The 19,361-nt window shown below is 38.4% G+C and overlaps 1 protein-coding gene across 1 annotated transcript in view; it reads left to right on the forward strand.

Annotated features, from left to right (window-relative positions):
* Positions 1 to 19,361, forward strand: part of LOC127411717 (dystonin-like) — a 275,538-nt gene that overhangs the window by 207,675 nt on the left and 48,502 nt on the right. The window contains exons 55-69 of the mRNA XM_051647413.1: positions 164 to 334; positions 676 to 842; positions 1,635 to 1,794; positions 2,715 to 3,041; positions 3,178 to 3,262; positions 4,679 to 4,920; positions 5,544 to 5,750; positions 8,542 to 8,661; positions 8,751 to 8,858; positions 10,321 to 10,539; positions 12,448 to 12,651; positions 13,843 to 14,074; positions 14,238 to 14,464; positions 14,560 to 14,682; positions 16,163 to 16,264. Coding sequence (XP_051503373.1) covers positions 164 to 334; positions 676 to 842; positions 1,635 to 1,794; positions 2,715 to 3,041; positions 3,178 to 3,262; positions 4,679 to 4,920; positions 5,544 to 5,750; positions 8,542 to 8,661; positions 8,751 to 8,858; positions 10,321 to 10,539; positions 12,448 to 12,651; positions 13,843 to 14,074; positions 14,238 to 14,464; positions 14,560 to 14,682; positions 16,163 to 16,264 — 2,694 coding nt within the window. The remainder of the gene's footprint in view (positions 1 to 163; positions 335 to 675; positions 843 to 1,634; positions 1,795 to 2,714; positions 3,042 to 3,177; positions 3,263 to 4,678; positions 4,921 to 5,543; positions 5,751 to 8,541; positions 8,662 to 8,750; positions 8,859 to 10,320; positions 10,540 to 12,447; positions 12,652 to 13,842; positions 14,075 to 14,237; positions 14,465 to 14,559; positions 14,683 to 16,162; positions 16,265 to 19,361) is intronic.

Raw genomic sequence — 19,361 nt, forward strand, 5'->3', positions numbered from 1 at the left:
CCCTAATTATTTAGTTTACACTCTTGTTTAAAAGCAATCAGTAGTTCAGTTTAACTGAAACGTTTAACTACTTTAAATTAGGAGTAATTTGGACTGTAGCAAGCCCTAGTTTCAATGCAGCTTCCCCAACAGTACACTGAGATTGTAAATGTGTTGTTGTCAGGTTGCGGAGCGATCGGCACAGCTCCATGAAGCCCTGCTGCACTGTGGCAGATTCCAGGATGCACTGGAGTCTCTTCTCAGCTGGCTCACAGACACTGAGGAGCTGGTGGCCAATCAGAAGCCTTCATCAGCAGAGTTCAAAGTGGTCAAAGCACAGATACAAGAACAAAAGGTAAGAAGTCAGGATTGTAAGGACTTATCATATTGAGAAACAAGCAACTGATGAAAAAATACATACAAGTGAACATTTTGGACACACTTGACTGTATTTATGTAACTCATAATTGTACAAATATTTTAATCTAAAGGATTATGCTTGAATGCTTGAAATGAGTTTTGTAAACAAATATAAATTGTGCCTATGCATGCATTTCTTGACATAACTAACATTTAAATAAATAAATTAGTAAATAAACAGTAGCCATAAGAGAGATCAGATTTTTGTGAAGCTGGTTAATAAGTTTTATGCTGATTTGTATTTGACCCTATTTCTTCCTCCTGATCTGTGTGTAGCTGCTGCAGAGGCTGCTGGATGAGCGCAGAGCCACAGTGGAGCTGATTAGCACAGAGGGCCTAAAGGTGACAGAGTTAGCTGACACTGTCGACAAGGAGAAGATTGCAAGAGAGCTTGAATGCTTGGGGCAGAGGTGGGATGCCCTACTCAAGAAAGCTGAGAACAGGTAAAACTATAAACTTCCCTCCATTATTAGATTTTGGAAATGAAGTGGTTCTTTTTACAAGGCTGTGTGTATCTTTCCAAAATGTGTATTGACTAAAGTCATGTTTAGACTGTGGCTGTTTTAGAGTGGTTTGGTTTTTAAAATATATTTTAATAAATATGATTTTGCTCTCCGAATAGGTTAAGAATTGTAAGGAATTTTGGTTCCACTGAACGATTCTGGTTTGTTAACAATTTCCTTAACTATTCTTTTAGAAATGTTGAGGGTGCAGGTGTACTTCATCATTGACGATGAACAAATTCCACTGCTAGAACGTTTGAAAACCAGAAAGGGTCACAATACATTTTGCTTTCATTTCTGAACACTACATCTGGGTGTTTCTTTAACTTCTAATGCTTTCACATCCCAGGGGTTGATTTTTATTAAAAAGAAGAGCTTTCAGGGGGCCTGGGTAGCTCAGCGAGTATTAATGCTGACTACCACCCCTGGAGTCGCAAGTTCGAATCGCTTTAGCCAATGGGTTCACATATTTTTTCCAACCTACACTTTGAATGTTTGAATAATGTATTCAATATGTACAAGAACAATACAATACTTTGTGTATTATTATTTAAAACCGATTGTGTTTGTTAATTATTGTAACTTAGATGATCAAACCAGATTTTAAGACTGAAATTTGTACATAAATGCAGGTAATTCCAAAGGGTTCACATACTTTTTCTTGCCACTGTATATTGGAGTCCAGTCATGACCAGCAATAAAAATGTGACTTTTATGCAATGTCCTTGGCAGACACAAGCTGTTGGAAAGTATTTTGGTGGTGGCGCAGCAGTTCCACGAGACCCTTGAGCCTTTAACTGAGTGGCTGACTGCTACTGAAAAACGACTGGCCAACTCAGAGCCCATTGGCACCCAGACATCCAAGTTAGAGGAGCAGATTTTACAGCAGAAGGTACAGAACCGCCTATAGCGACCCACACAGCCCATGTGACCTTGTTTAGTATATATTCCATCGTGTTTTACTTATTTTATCCATTTTCCATCAGTCCTGTTATGGCACTTTCCATGAGTAAGACACTTAATAGGGCATGAAAAAATGAAGTCAGGTAAAAAAATAAATAAAAAAAACCTTCAGGAAATGTTCAACCTCAGGTCAAACTAAATATTATATGATTTGCTTTATTTTCTACTCCTTTTAAATAAGGTTTACAATTTTGGGACATGTCTAAATACAGTTTAAAAAACTGATTTTTTTATTTTCTAGCAATAAACATTAAATGATCATCATAATTAAATAGACATTATTTATAAGATTTAAAAACAAGATTTTTACAAAAAGTCAAGACTACTGAGGTGGGGCAGGCCAATTTACTAAACATTTGATGTCTTTAAAACTACTTACTTTTCTTGTAATTTAATTTTACCATAAAAAAAAATAAATAAAATATGAATTGTGCCTCTAATACACATAATAAATACTAAAAAATGTTGATCATCAACCTAAGGAGATCAAACTAAATATACAAGTTTTCAGTTTTGAGGCATGTATAAAGAGCAGTTTAATAGTGATTTTGTAATTTTTTAGCATTGAACATTAAACAAAAATAAAAATTCATTAGACAAAATAATAATAATAAAAAAAGTGAATCTGGTAGTTACAAAAAAATGCCTCTATTAGTTATAATAAATACTTATAATAATAATAATAATAATAATAATAATAATGTGAAACAAAGTGCATCCTATTCATGGAAAAAGCCTCATGCATTTATGTTGCAATCCCATATGTTTTTCACACACATTCATTTGTTCCTTTCCTTTTTTTGTTATTATGGTTTCTCCACCCTGGTTTTGTGACACCCTGGTAATCAGGCCTTAGAGGAGGAGGTAATGGGCCGCAGTAAGATCTTGTATCAGGCCATGAGTCTGGGTCAGTCTCTACGGGCCGTCGGCTGTGTGGATGACAAGGAGCTGGTGCAGGCAAAGCTGGACAACACACAAAGAAGCTATATAGAGCTGCAGGAGCGTTGCCACAGGAAAGGCGAGCTGCTGCAGCAGGCGCTGATTAATGCGCAGCTCTTTGGCGAGGATGAGGTGGCGCTCATGACGTGGCTCAATGAAGTCCACGGCAAACTGAGCGAAGTCTCTGTACAAGACTACACGACGGCTGTGCTGGCAAAACAGCATGCTGAGCAGCTGGTACTTTAAAAGCTCCTCCTCTTAAGGCTGTTTCACCCTGTTTTGCTCATTTATATTCTCTGTTTTCAGTGCTGTGGTTTGATTTGTGTTGCCCTGTCAGAAGATGTCGTTGACTGATGTATTTCCTGATGTCTAGGCTCTTCATGAAGACATTGAATTGAGGAAACAGAATGTTGACCAGGCCATCCAAAACGGGTTAGAACTACTGAAACAGACCACAGGTGAGATGATAAACTGATTAAAAGCTTTCCTGTTATTTTAATGTGAGGAGAAGGATATTATGCACAACATTTTTTGAAAATAATCTCTCAAGTTAATTGGAAATAAAGGAATAGTTCACCCAAAAATGACAAATCTGTCATCATGGACCACGTTTACATGCAAAATGGTTTATTCCAGGGTTTTTGCAGAAAGCGGCGTTCTAATATGTCATGTAAACAAGAACACCGATTTCCTTACGGCGTTTAAGGGATTAAGAGAAAGCGGTTTAACACACCTAGGTTTCTCACTGAGAACGCGGCCTAATGTGGCCATTTAAACACACCAGGTAACAAGCGTCATAGGATGAAGCCCAACAAGTCAACACAGCGGAAAGAATTAAACATTTCTGGGAGTACAGTGGGAAAAGCACATACATTATAAACTATACCCATTTACACACACCAGTGTAAAATAATGACAGTCCCTCATATTCGCGTATATGCGCTTGTACATTGCGGGAATCCTGCAGTTTTATATAAGAGGGAAAGCCCACTATTGCAGCGCAGTTCCACTGCATATCACGATGGAAAGTTAAGGAAACAAACACAGCAACAACTCTGGAATATCTGGAAATAAAGTGAAGTGTGATGCTCCTGTTCTACACGCTCCATACGGGACTCGAGCCGGCGTCTCCGGCATGGGAGGCGGGTGCGCTAACAAGGAGGCTAAAGGCTACAGCCTCTAGCATCAGTCGCTAGTGCACCTCTTGAGGCCAGGAGAGTGAGGTTTATACACATTGCACAGCTAGCTATCAGCTGGCTCCCATTACAGAAGCAATGGAGAATAAAAGAGTGAGAGAAAGCTGCTTACTGACTGAGCCGCATGGATACAGGAGTAAAGAGTACACCTCTTAAACAGTGCATGTAAATGGGAACGCTGCTTTCATGCAATAACCCTTTTCTTGCAATAACCCACTTTCTGGTGTCCATATAAACATAGTCTTTTACTCACTCTCATGTCATTCCAAACCTATATGCTGTTATTTATCACTCAGATCTTTTCCATACAACACCAGTCCATAGACACTCTTAAAACTACCTAAAGAACTCAATAAAAGCACCTTGTTAGTAGTCTTTACAACTCATGTGCTACATTCCAAATCTTCTGAAGTCATATGATAGCTTTGTGTGAGGAACGGACCAAAACTAAGATCATTATTTGCTGAAAATCTTTCTCGATGTGTGTATTTTGCTCTAAGAATTGTTTTTTTCTAACACTGTACAAATACAAACATTATTTTAAGAACATTTGTTCCTAATATTTGGGCAATCTTTACATAACATTAGTCTACGTTTTTGGAATGTTCCCTGTGGTGAAAAGATATCAATGCTCTGAAACTGTATGAATACATCTGTATCGTGTTCACTTGCATTCAGGCGATGAGGTTGTTGTCATCCAAGGCAAACTAGATGGAATAAAGACCAGGTATTCAGAGATCAACACAATGAGCAGCAGTGTTTCAAAGACTCTGGACAAAGCTCTGTCTCTCGCCACCAAGCTGCAAAACACCCATGAGGAACTGAACTGCTGGCTGGAGAAGGTGGAGTCTGAACTGGCCACGTTTGAAGCTCAAGAGCCATTCGGAGAGCAGCTGACTCACTTGCAAGAGAGGCAAAAAGTAAGTCTAGTAAATCACTCATGAGCTCTATTTAATGTCCCAGTTGTTTCTCCAAGACTTAGACAAATAAAAATAAATAAAAAAAATCCAGAAGAGATCTCAACACTGTTTCAAACTGTGCTCACACTTGCCAATATAACAGTCTGCAGATCAAAAATTCAGAGATCTAGATTTAAACTCGAACATTTCTCAAATTATATGGGCTATGCTATCCAGTTTTACAGCTCTGTAATCTAAAAATGTACTTGGATTCCAAATAAAGGGTGCTATTTTTTTTTTTTTTTTTTTTTTTTAGTAAGCAATTTTATCACAGTAAAATCATGTTAACATGTACAGTGTTTACGTCTTGTGGCTATATTTTTAATATATTTTTAATAAATATTTTAGTATAAATGACTGACTCCATTCACTTCTGTTGTAAGTGCCTCAGTGTAACTGTGATTTTTGCTTTTTTTAAATAAAGGAGGGACGAGTCAAAATGATTTCTTATGGTAATCAACATTATGCCACAAATGCTGTCGATAGAGTTTAACTTGAATGAAACCTGAAATCCCCAGAGCTATAAAAAGAGCAATTTTGCAATGCACTATATGAACTGATGATTTGTTGACTGTCATGTCCAGGCACTAATGCAGGAGGTTAAGGATCAGAAGCCACTGCTGGACTCTCTGAATGAAGTCAGCAGCGCTCTGCTGGAGCTCGTTCCATGGCGAGCTCGAGAAGGGCTGGACAGAATGATCACCGATGACAACGAGCGCTACAGATCAGCCAGTGATGCTGTTAGCCAGCATGTGGACCAGACTGGAGCTGCCATCTTAAAATCACAGCAGGTACAGTCCGTGGTCCTCAGCTGCTTAAAAACATAGCACCAGCCCTTTATTAGTAACACACACAGGGAAGTTTGTTTGAAGCCCCAGACAAAGAAGTGTCTGTGTTTCTTGCCAAGGGTGATTAGCCCCATTGTGCTGTTAATTCTTACTGCTTTAATGTCATTCAAACTGAATTCATCCTCTCTAGCAGCCTCCATGCTATTTACATAATACACTAATGGAGTGTGACCCGCATTGATTACATTTGCATCTCAATAGTGTGTTCATATAGTGCCAGGAAAAAAGGATTTTGTGCACAACTGACTCTGATTAATATACTTATTTCCATTTTTTCCTGAATAATATTTTTATATATTTTAGTCAAGGTTTCTTGCATCAAAAACGTCTCGGTTACCTGATGGAGGGAACGAGATGTTGTGTCGATGAAGTGACACTAGGGGTCACTCCTGGGAGCCCCAAACATCTCTGATCTTTGAGAAAACGCCAATGAGAAGTGGCGAGTGGAATTTGCATGCCACTCCCCCGGACATACAGTATAAAAGGAGCTGGAATGCAGCCACTCATTCAGGTTTTGCACTGAGGAGCCGAGACAAGGTCCCGGCCCATTCAGCGGGTAGTTTGGTGTTGTGGCAGGAGGGACACAATGTCTCATTCCCTCCATCTGGGAATGGAGGTTACGACAGTAACCGAGACATTCCCCTTCTGTCACTCACTCGACATTGTGTCGATGAGTGACAGCTGGGCGCGCAGGGGCGGAAGTCCCGCCTCCAGGGCGCCTGAACCTGCCAGAGAGAAACGGTGTCCGGTGGTCGTGATAATGTTGGGCATGCAGCGAAATCAAAAGAAAAGGAAAATAAGAATTCTCCACCCGACCCTCCTTCAGGGGAAGGAGTGGTCTCCTTACTAGCTCCTGAAGGATGAGTTCCCGACTTCCTGGGCTGCCCGTCTCAGGGGTGCTTCGAAGCCTTCCACGGGTTCTTGATGGCCAGCCGTGAGACGGGTGGCGTCTGTTTCCTGCGGGCGGCTCCATGCCGGGGCCAGGCCACTGGGGTGAGCTGCGGCGGAGCCGGTGTTACCTCCACAGGGGGACGCCCTTTGCAACGAGCAGACGGGGCACGGGGCCTCGAGCCGCGCTGGGGCAGGATATGTTGTATGGCCTCCGTCTGCTTCCTTACCATCGAAAACTGCTGGGCAAAGTCTCCGACGGTGTTGCCGAATAGGCCAGCCTGGGAGATGGGGGCGTCAAGGAATTGAACCTTGTCAGCCTCTCTCAACTCGACCAGGTTGAGCCAAAGGTGGCGTTCCTGGACCATCAAGGTGGACATCGCCTGCCCGAGAGACTGCGCCATGACCTTCGTCGCCTGGAGGGCGAGGTCGGTCGCCGAGCGCAGTTCCTGCATTAATCCCGGGTCAGAACTACCCTCGAGCAGTTCTTTAAGTGTCTTGGCTTAGTGCACCTGCAGGAGAGCCATGGCATGCAGGGCAGAGGCGGCATGTCCAGCAGTGCTGTAGGTTTAGCCGTCAGTGACGACGTGAGCCTACAGACCCTGGACGGGAGCCTCGGACGACTCTGCTAGGTGGCGGCGCTCTGCGGACACAAGTGCACCGCGACCGCCTGATCCACCCGAGGAATCACCGAGTACCCCCTCACCGCCCCACCGTCGAGGGTAGTGAGAGCGGAGGAGTTCGCGAATCGGGTGCAGGCAGTAAAAGGTGCCTGCCACAACCGTGTAAGCTCCTCATGCACTTTCAGGAAGAAAGGAACTGGGGCGGAGCGTGGCTGTGAGCGGGTTCCACTCCAGCCTGACACTTGCGGCTGCCCGGGCAAGCATGGCCGCCAGCTCCGCGTCTGCCTGCGATTGGACCACCGTACCCGAGGGTGGGAGTCCAGCCGAGTCTTCCGCGTCAGACACGGCGAGCCTGCTCTCCGATGCTGCAATGGATATCTCATCCTCTTCGCGAGTTCCGAACGAGGCCGCGAACCCACCATGAGACGGGCCGGTGGTCTCATCCCAGAACCCAGGAAATATTTAGAGAGAAAATATACTATTTTTTTTTTTTTTTTTTTTTTTTTTGCTGTTGAAGCCCCCAGGGATGTACTCTGTACAACGCCGGTGCAAGAGGGGGAGAACCGCTGTAATGCGGCGTAAGACCAACAGCTCGTGAGAGCAAGAGACATGAATGGACCAGTAGTAGTTCAGCTTGAATGAACACAACCACTTGGCTTCGAAGAGGAAATCTGAATGAGTGGTTGCATTCTAGCTCCTTTTATACCCGTATGTCCAGGGGAGTGGCATGCAAATTCCACTTGCCAATTCTCATTGGCCTGTTCTCAAAGATCAGAGATGTCTGGGGCTCCCAGGAGCGACCCCTAGTGTCACTTCATCGACACAACGTCGAGTGAGTGACAGAAGTGGAACTCTGTCTGACCCTCAAACAGACTTTTGTTGTACTTTTAAGACTTCTTTTAGTAAATAACCACTTTTATGATTGACAAATTTCTTTGCATGCAAAATGGGTAACAACCTGGCAAGATGTATTGTAAATATGACAGTTTCTGTATAAGCCCTTTTTTTTATATAGCTAAGTCAGCAGAGCCTTAAAGATACCTCAAACATTTTTAATGCCCAACAGGTCTCTGGGTAGACTAATCTTTATTATTATTATTTTTTTTTATTATTATTTATTTATCATGTATTGTTATTTTATGAAATATTATGTATGATGTTTGGTGATTAGACAGTCACTGATATTGTTCTCATTATTTGCTCGCTCTTTTCTTGATGTGCAGTTCGAAGAGGCAGCTGCTGCTGAGCTGGCGTGGCTGACTGAGGCAGAGAGGAAGTTGTCACCTCTTGGTGACGTTAAGCTCGAGCCGGAGCAGACCTCAGCTCAGCTTCAGGCTCAGAAGGTCAGTCAGATGTTTGTGTGGTCGCCTATAACCTAAACTGTCACATAAACGTCCTTTATAAAGCATCTGTGGTTCACTTACTCCTACAGAGTTTCTCAATGGACATTATGAGGCATAAAGACGCTGTGGATGGCATTGTAAAGACTGGCGAGGCCATTATGAGCAGCAAAGATGAGGTCGAGAAGCAGACACTAAAGGTAAATGAGAATTTAATAAGATTAAAGATGGGCGGTATGGAAATCTTATATCACAAGTTGTTTTATATCACACTAACAATATTTATCACAATATAGTTATTTTTGCCAGAAACTGTTTTTTATATTAAAGGTGCACTCAGTCATTTTTTACTTATTAAACAAGTTTTATTCCTAAAGAAATGAATTGTAATTTTGAAACACATGTATAAAATCATAAGCACTAAGATAAAGACTCCAGTCATTTCAGTAACCTTAAGTTGTTTTAATTCTACATGGAGAGGGTGCGTACATGGGGGCTGCCATGTAGAGGTCGGCACGGGCCTTAAAATGAAACCTGACCCTACCAGGCCCGAACGTTACCGTCAGATTATATACCCGAACCCGAAATCGCTCACTATCTTTGTTATTTCTTCTCCTAGCAAGTACTGTTGCAATAGGCTATATTTTATTTAAGCATACAGGCAACATTAGTAACAGTATTGAAACAGTAAACATACACAGTTTGAACAAGGCACAGCAGCCCCTTAGTACACTAGAGCAGAAGGGGGAAAAAGCATTGCCTTACCGTTTATTTGCTGAAACTTCACTTGGTGCAGAACAATTTGGAATAATATGAAACAATGCAACAGTCCCCTCTATGCAGCCTGAACTTGTTCAGAACGTCGAATCTTTGAATCTTTCTCGACATGCGTTTTTGAACATTTTTAAAAGTTCTTTTTAACTTGACACGGTGTTTAAAAAGTGCCGGTCCTGCGCAAGATGCTGAAGAGACAGTGAGACATGGCGCAACAGTCAAAGACATTCATCTGCATGTGTTTACATAGGAAAACAATTGGAAAACAGAACAGATGCGCGCAAAAACATGTTTGGTGTGAACAGCCCCTAACTCGTCCATTCGTGCATGAGTAAGAGCACGTGCGTGAAACAAGTTCAGTAGGCCTGTTTATTTTTTCATTAATTACAAACCAGAACCCGAAGTCCTACTTGAAAAACTGACCCGAACCCAGCCCAAAACCCATCGGGTTCTCAGGTCCCGTCGGGCCTGGGTTGGGTTGTAGACCTCTAATGACATGACCAGCCGAATACTACTCGCTTAATCTCAGTAAACGTCCTGTTATTTGACACTTTCACTCATTGATTAAAGTAATCATGACTGACTGTGAAAACTACATTTCTACAATGTCATCTGAAAATGAAAACTATTGAATTTAAATGATGCTGCATCCACACCACTAGGTGTCAGTGTCCAAGTCCAAGATGACATAAACTGAGTGCACCTTCAAATAACCATGTGTTCATGCCTTTTTTTGGATAATCCAGTGAATAAAATACTTTACAAATGGATCATTCTTTTTTTAATTTTAAACTTGATACACTTTATACACCGTCATTCTGCTCGGTCCTAATATGGCTAAACACATGAGCAGTGTACCTGTGGTGATGCGACTGTGATGTGATTCAGGTGAAGCTCCAGGCCGTGTTGGACAAGTATAACGTGGTGAGTCAGCTGAACTCTGAGCGCTGTCTGCAGCTGGAGAGAGCTCATTCTCTGGCCTGTCAGTTCTGGGAGACGTATGATGAGCTCTGGCCGTGGCTGCAGGAGACCAGTGCTGCCTTCACTTTACTGGCCCAACCTGCTATTGAATATGAAGCCCTCAGACAACAGCAGGAGGAACTGAGGGTAAGATGGAGATCCGGCTCTAAGTTCTGATTGGATGAGCCACTGTCCGTAAAATAGCCAATATATGCACACCCGTGACTAAACATTAATTTAACTGTATTTAAATGCGCCAATTGATATCTTGTTTGGTAACCATAAGCAACACGTAGTTGGACTACTGAGCTATATTACACAGCCGAAGAATCGTTTATTGTATCATCATCAATACATTTAATTGGTAACACTTTACAATAAGGTTCCATTTGTTATCATTAGTTAATGCATAAGATATCATGAACAAACAATTAACAATATATATGTTACATCATTTATTAATCTCAGTTCATGTTAGTTAAGAAAATTCAATTGTTCATTGTTAGTTCATGTTAGTTCATAATGCATTAACTACTGTTAACAAATACAACTTTTGATTTTAAAAGTGTACTAGTATATGTTGAAATTAACATGAACTAAGATTAATAAATGCTTAATAAGTATTGTTCATTGATCGTTTATGTTAACTAATGTTAACAAATGGAACCTTATTGTAAAGTGTTACCATTAAGCTTAATTGACAGCAGTTGTGGCATAATGTTGATTACCCCAAAAAATAGTTTTGACTTGCCCCTCCTTTTCTTTAAAAAAAGCAAAAATCGAGGTTACAGTGAGACACTTACAGTGGAAGTGAATGGGGCCAATCTGTAAACGTTAAAATACTCACTATTTCAAAAATATAGCCACAAGACATAAACAATATGTGTGTTACCATGATTTTAGTGTGATAAAAAATTGCTTACAAACCTTTAAGTTATATCCAATTTTCAAACTATTCAACTTGTTGCAAAATGTCAACAAACCCTAAAACCCTAAAATGACTGTAAAAATTACGATTAATATTACATCACAGCTCAAATAATACACAAGTTTTATCAGAAGAATTAATGTAAATGCTTTTATAAAAATATAAGCTTCACATTTCTGCCTTTTAAACCCTCAAAAAAATTGGCCCCATTGACTTTCATTGTAAGTGCCTCAATGTAACTTCGATTTTTGCTTTTTTATAAAGGCAGACGAAATAATTTTTTGGTGGCAACACAAAACATTAGTTGATGCATTATGAACTAACATAGACTACAATGAACAATTGTATGTTTAAGTAAATTAAGAATAACCTAGATTTAATAAATGCTGTAATATATATTGTTTAATGTTAGTTCATGATACCTAATGCATTAACTAATGTTAACAAAAAGAGCCTTATTGTAAAGTGTTAGCATTTAATAATACGCTAATTATTTTATTATTTCTATATTTATAATATTATCAGATTTTTTGTCTTTTTAGATTTAATGTTGTATTATATTTTATACACAATGTTGTATTATATATAATGTAGGGATACACCGATATGATTTTTTTTGGGCCGATATCAATACCAATATTTTGCCACTTACTCACCTAATTTTGATTTACTTAGAAATTATGCTTTCAAATTGCATAGAGGTACAAATGCCATTTTATTGCTCAAACAATAAATTATTTCCATTAAACATGGAATACATGACAGGCCAATATTTGAAGAGAGCCTCAATGAAGATAAAAAAAATATATATATATATATAATTTATAAAGAAAAACAAAACATGACGATTAATATTCCTTTAAATATTCCTTTCTAAAATATTTTTGCACTTCTGTTTTTTGCTGTTCTAAAAAATAGAAGTCATATTTTACTTTTACATATTCAGACATTACAAATTTATATAATGCATATTCAACATGCTTGACTTTTTTTGTATTTCATTTATTTTGAGATAAATTAAATACAAAGTACAGATTGTGTTTGACCTTTTCGTTGTTGGTTTTGTGATAATGTTCTGAACAATCCACTGCATCCTCTCCTGATGATATTAATCTTCTGGTCTTCAGCAAATGAGGGAGCTGATAGCAGAGCACAAGCCACACATTGATAAGATGAGTAAAACTGGCCCTCAGCTGGTGGAGTTGAGTCCGGCGGAGGGGGAGCCCATCAGAAACAAATATCAAGCTGCAGATAAACTGTACAGCTTGCTGAAAGCTGATGTTAAACATAGAGCTGCTGTTCTGGATGAGGCCATCTCCAAATCCACTCAGGTAAATTTACATTTGTGTACAATACTCCCTGAAGTCCATTTATGTGCACTAAAAATGTCCAAATTTCATTTTACATGACCATTTTCCACATTCTAAGGCTGTTTTACCATTGTACCTTTATGACCTGTTATGACTAGCAACTCTCTTCAAATGTGTCACCTTCAGACACAGTTCGTCCAGAAAGACTTTCTCGACTAAGCCACTTAAACCTAAAAATAACTTGATTATATAATGTTCCTGATCCAAGGAATAATCCTTAAAGGTGTTGTAAGTGATGTAAGTTCAGTAACTTCTGCCAAACTTAAAGGAATAGTTCACCCAAAAATGTAAGTTCTCTCTTCATTTACTCACCCCCATGCCATCCCAGATGTTTATGACTTTCTTTCTTCTGCTGAACACAAACATAGATTTTTAGAAGAATATTTCAGCTCTGTAGGTCCATACAATGCAAGTCAACAGGGTCCAAAACTTTGAAGCTCAAAAAAGCACATAAATGCAGCATAAAAGTCATCCATATGACTCCAGTTATTTAATCTATGTCTTTAGAAGCAATATGATAAGTGTGGTTGAGAAAGAGATCAAAATTTAAGTCGTATTTTAATATAAATTCTCCTCCCTGCCCAGTAGGTGGCGATATGCATGAAAAATGCAAATCTCCAAAAATTAGAAGAACACTTAGCAGAGTAGAGCGCTTAGGAGGGCTGTTTGAAAACGCAGATTTATAGGGGAAAAAAAAAGGACTACATTTTTGTATTTTTTTGGCTTCCACGTGCATTTTTCACACCACAATTTAAAAGCTGAGGACAAGCCATGTGCTCATCCATAGACATTCCGTCTATTTTGTGATCCCACTCACCTTCCCCGCTGTTTCGTCAAATATCTCGGCCTGTGAATGGAATAGAATCTTAATCTAGGTGTTGTTGGAAAGCTCAGACACCACCGTAACGCAAGAATGCACACTAAACATGTTCAACCGACCCATGCATTGGCCAAGTGCTTGCATCTGTGTACGTGCACTTGCGTAAAGTATGTTTGAGTCATAGATACAGAATTAGGTTTCTTCTCATGTAGTTAGTTTTTATGTATCGTTAAATAGTGATTTGCAATGTTGTTGCCCACCTGCATTTATCAGCATCCTCTGTCAAATTTCTGCAACTTGTGTGACAAACTGCTTGTGAATGCTCTCCACAGTTCCATGATAAGATCGATCCCATGCTGGAGTCTCTGGAGCGCATCGCTGAACGCCTACGTCAGCCGCCATCCATCTCTGCGGAGGTGGAGAAGATCCGGGAGCAGATATCTGAGAACAAAGCTGTGACTGTAGACCTGGAGAAACTTCAGCCCTCGTATGAAACCCTCAAGCAGAGAGGAGAGGAGATGATCGCTCGCTCAGAAGGAGCAGATAAGGACCTCTCGGCCAAAGGTGACTGTTGACATCTCAGTGTATCAGATTTGGTCTTGCAAGACTTCTCATCTTTAATAGTCAACTATTCATTCAGAAAAGTTGTCGCAAGTCTTCAGCTGAGATGATGCACATCAAGTGTGAGTTTGTAGATACTAAAGATGTCTTTTGTTGTGTTTTGAAGCTGTTCAAGACAAGCTGGACCAGATGGTGTTTTTATGGAATGACATCCAGGCTCTTCTGGAAGAAAGAGAGGCGAAGTTCCTGGACGTTATGGACTTGGCCGAGAAGTTCTGGTGTGACCACTGTGCTCTGATCGTCACCATTAAGGACACACATGACCTGTTGAGAGAGCTGGAGGAGCCTGGAGTTGATCCTTCAGTGGTCAAACAACAGCAGGAGTGTGTGGAGGTCTGGAGCCTTCAGAACATGAAGATTGATGTTCATGCAGCTTTGTTCAACATCTTCATGTTGTTGTTTTTTTTTTTTGTTTTTTTGCATTACAGAGCTTTAGAGAGGAGATTGATGGGCTTCAAGAGGAACTGAATGTGGTCCAGAATCTGGGGGCTGAACTCATGACAGCATGTGGAGAACCTGACAAACCAGTGATTAAGAAAAGTATAGATGAGGTAATGATGTTATAATTGCCCAACAAATAGGACAGTAATGATTGAAGGATTATACAACACTATTTCTTGCTGTATACTTGTATGTCTAGATATAGTTTCTACTGTAAAACCATAATAAATGAATATGGACTCTACTTCAAACAGTATATAAAGACATTGGGGGTTTTATTGAAGCAAAAGTAACTGTAGTAGTAACTAAGGTTGTCAGAAATTCTGCTTACTATAATACATTTTTGTAAGAACTGGTTTGGTACATTTTAAAAATGTTCAGCTTTTGGAATGCTTTTAAATATTCCGGGTTCAATACAAGTTAAGTTCAGTCGACAGCGTTTGTAACATAAAAATAATTTAGACTATTCCCTCATTTATTATAAAAGAAAAAAAGAAAAAAAGAAGCAAATATTGAAGTTACAGTAAGGCATTTAAGGATGAAGTGAATCTATAAGTCTATAAACGTTAAAATACACACTGCAAGACGTAAACATTATATGTTAAAAGGATTTAATGTGATAAAATCACTTACTGGAAAAGCTTACCGGAGTTTATCAGGGTTACGTAGTCATGACGATGAAGTTATATTGGATATAAATTTATACAGATAATGTGGTAAGCGATTATTACTCTAAAATCATGTACAATTAAAATACAATTATTATTAAATTATGTTATTTCTATACACAATTTACAATCATATTTAATCAAACTACACAATGATGACTCTAAGACTTTATAGACATTAGAGTTTCATTTTCTGTTAATGCATGATTTCCTATAAAGCTGCTTTGAAACGATGTGTGTTGTGAAAAGCGCTATACAAATAAAAATGACTTGACTACTGTTTATGTCTTATGGCTATACTTTTGAAACAGTGCGTACTTTAGTGTTTGTTGACTGGCCCCATTCACTTCCATTGAAGGTGCCACACTGTAACTGCGCTTTATGCTTTTTTTTCCCTTTTTTCTTTTTTTTTTTTTTAAATAAACGAGGGATGAGTTGTGGTAATAATCAACATTACGCAACAAATGCTGCCCTCCAAGCTTAATGAATATTGAACCCAGAACATTCATTTAAAATGGACCATTTAAACATACTGATAGTCTGTTTAGCATTCAAGGTGTAAACAGAGTCCAAAATGACTTGCTTACACCTGCTAATGGCGAGTGAATTGGGAAAATGAATCGGCCATGAAACTGTATATTTCTTTATATTGATTAAAAAGTATATTTTTTGTCCCTATGACATTGGTATTATTGAACTTTTTTTCTTGCATATTTGTGACAAACAGCGTTACTTGCAGCATCATGCGAGATGCCAAGAAAGCTGAAACCAACCAACCAAATTTAGCATGCCAAAGCCAATTTTTACTCAGTCTACGAGTGTTCATTTTGGATGGAGGGTATTTGTGGTGTAAGTGAAGTGCTGATGATCAGTGTTGGTGTCACTCTGTTCTAAACCTGACCACATCCTGTGTGTCCTGCAGGTGAACTCAGCTTGGGAGACCCTGAATAAGACATGGAAGGAGAGAGTAGAGACTCTAGAGGAAGCCATGCAGGCTGCAGTACAGTTCCAGGACAGTCTTCAGGTATATACAGTATGACACATAAACACACGCATAATTACACCCCCTGAAAGCTCTGACCATCACACTGTCTGCTCATTCTGTTATGAGAAACTTCCGATACTTGGTGTGAAAATGTGAAATAAATAAATGACTAATACAAAATTATATATATGTATTAGATTTAGGGCTGTCAAAGTTATCATGTATTAATTCAATTTAAATGAATAAACACATCAACTTTTTAGTAAAAATAACTGTAATACAGTAGTTTTTTCTTTGTGATTAAATCAGCATAAATTAAGGACACAACAAATACTACCACAGGGCTCAACATTAAGCATTGCATTGTGCTTGTTCGAGAAAAAAGTTACTTGTCCGGAGAGTAAAAAAAGGATGAAAAAGAAAAGCCTCCATCTGCATCATACAGCTAGTAAGGATCACATTAAGAACACAGCGCAGAAAGACTGTTAAATCTATACTCACCCTCAAGCCTGTATGAACATTCTCCCTAACATCTCCTTTTGAGTTCCATGGAAGATAGGTCAGACAGCTTTGGAACAACATGAACGCCAGTAATGATGACAGAATTTTCGGTAACACTTTACAATAAGGTTCCATTCATTAACATTGGAAAATGCATTAGATATCATGAACTAACAATGAACAATATATTTTTTTTACAGCATTTTTTTATCTTTTTTAATGTTAGTTAATAAAAAAAATACACGTGTTCATTGTTAGTTCATGTTAGTTCATAGTGCATTAAAAAGTTGATTAATATATGTTGGAATTAACATTAACCAAGATTAATAAATGCTGTAAAAGTATTGTTCATTGTTAGTTCATGTTAACTGATATAGTTAACTATCATTAACAAATGGAAGCTTATTGTAAAGTGTTACCAAATTTAAACATTAAATTATCTATTTAAGAGTACAATTCTTTTCTTTAATTGTTATGATGTATATTGAAAACACATATGTGTATTAAAGATATATAATATATTTTCATTTTATTCATTTTATTAATGTTATAGTATTAATATTATTATAAAATATATTGTTACATACTTAATAAAATTGACTGATTCACATGGCAGAGAAAATAGCTCAGATACATACATCAGGTGGAGCTCTAAAGACATGAGAGATGTAACAGGTTTTCAGAAGTCTTTTTTAAGCTTTTCTCTTCACTCTACAGATGGTAGCATTACACAAAGCGTTTTTTGCATTATTATGAGCGAGCACCATGATGTAACAAGACTAAATTATTGCTCTAATGTTGCGCGCTTGCGAAGAAGACATCTTTGTTGATTATAAACATCGCTTGCTAACAGAGACGTGGTACAACACCATTCGCATGTCCAATTAACAGGTTTATACCCGTTAATATATGTAACATCTAAAGTTCAGTAAATATGCGCTTTCCCACTGTGCACGCTCACAAGCTGCTGAAAGCTGCATGAGAGAAGGCGAGAGGGAGAGAGAGGGAAGAGATAGAGGGAATTCCCCGCATTATGAATGTGTGCAGGCATTATTAAAATTGGGCTCAGTCCCCGCTAATTTTCGTAATTGAGTATTTAATCAGGCTACTTGTCCGATCGGGCAAGTAAAATTCTCTTTAACTTGCCTCTTCAAAAATCCACTTGTTCTGGAAAAGCAGACAAGCGTTAATGTCCATTGTGCCATTATGTCAGTGTGCCATTATGTATGAATAATTCACAGTAAAATTAAAAAGATAAATATATCATTATTTTAACATTACAGTAATGGAAATTAAATGTTTTTATTTTTGTATTTTTTTATTTCTTTTTGTGAATTTTATATATATATATATATATATATATATATATATATATATATATATATATATATATATATATATATAATTTACCAAAAAAATGTTCATTTTGACAGCCCTAATGTGTATATGTGTATGTACTGTATATTATGGCTGTCAAAATTAACATGTTATTTTTTTGCATTGAAATCAGCATATTAAAGGCAGTACAACAAATACTCCCATGATGTATACATACTTAAATACAATTTCAATAATACATCATTATTTTCACATTAAAGTAATGGGAATGTAATGTTTTTGCATTATATATATCAAGCTTTATTGTCAAGATAAAATTAAGTGTTCATTGCCAATGCATTATTAGACACTATACATACAGATATAAAACAAATATGGCAGCTTGCCCATATCTCTCCCATACTTGGCTCACCACTTGCGGGTGCAGTCTCCATTCTCCATTGTAAATCTGCTCCTGTGTTTATTGTGCACAGGACATGCTTAATGAATAAGCGTGCACTGCTCAACACAATCATTTTTGTGCTAGGTTGTACAGTAGAGACGAGTGTGTACCTCCTGGAAATGTATATATGCAAATTTTAGTCACAGGAAGTGGGGAAAAACATTAATGTAGCTTCAAAAAGTGAAAAAACAACACCACTTGCGGGTGCAGTCTCCATTCTCCATAGTAAATCCACTCCCTTGTTTATTGTGCACGGGACATGCGTATTGAATAAGCGTGCACTGTTCAACACAATCATTTTTGTGCTAGGATGTGCAGTAGAGACGAGTGTGTACCTCCTGGAAATTAACGCTTTAAATTTCTCAGCCCTAATATATATATATTATTTTAATTCTTTTTAAAATTATCAATCCAGTAATCACAAAGGACTGGTAAAGTCATGATAATTCATTTATGAACGTATGTAGCTGCCTTTATTTTTTAGGAAGTGGCCACTTCACATGAGATCATCATATTTGGAGGTCCTTGGCATCAAAAGGTTTGAAAAGCCCTGATTTAGAAGGAAGTCATGTTCAAACAATCATAGGTTTACAATCGCTAATCTGTATCTAATTGGTTGAAAGGAAGTTGCCTGTTTGCTGATTCACTCTAGTTTTGTTTCTCATTTATTCTCTTACTCAAAGTCATTTTAACTCTGATAATGAAATTAGAATGAATGTCAGCAAGTTCTACTTATACTTTTCCCCAAAACTCCAGATCTGAGTAAAATTTGTTTTGGTGTGGCCTACTGTAGTTTTGCTCGTTTCATTGTTGGTTGTCTGAGCCACATTTGTATTGAGGCTAAAAGTGAAACTT

The sequence above is a fragment of the Myxocyprinus asiaticus genome, chromosome 21, assembly GCF_019703515.2.
Source record: "Myxocyprinus asiaticus isolate MX2 ecotype Aquarium Trade chromosome 21, UBuf_Myxa_2, whole genome shotgun sequence".
Taxonomy (NCBI): domain Eukaryota; kingdom Metazoa; phylum Chordata; class Actinopteri; order Cypriniformes; family Catostomidae; genus Myxocyprinus; species Myxocyprinus asiaticus.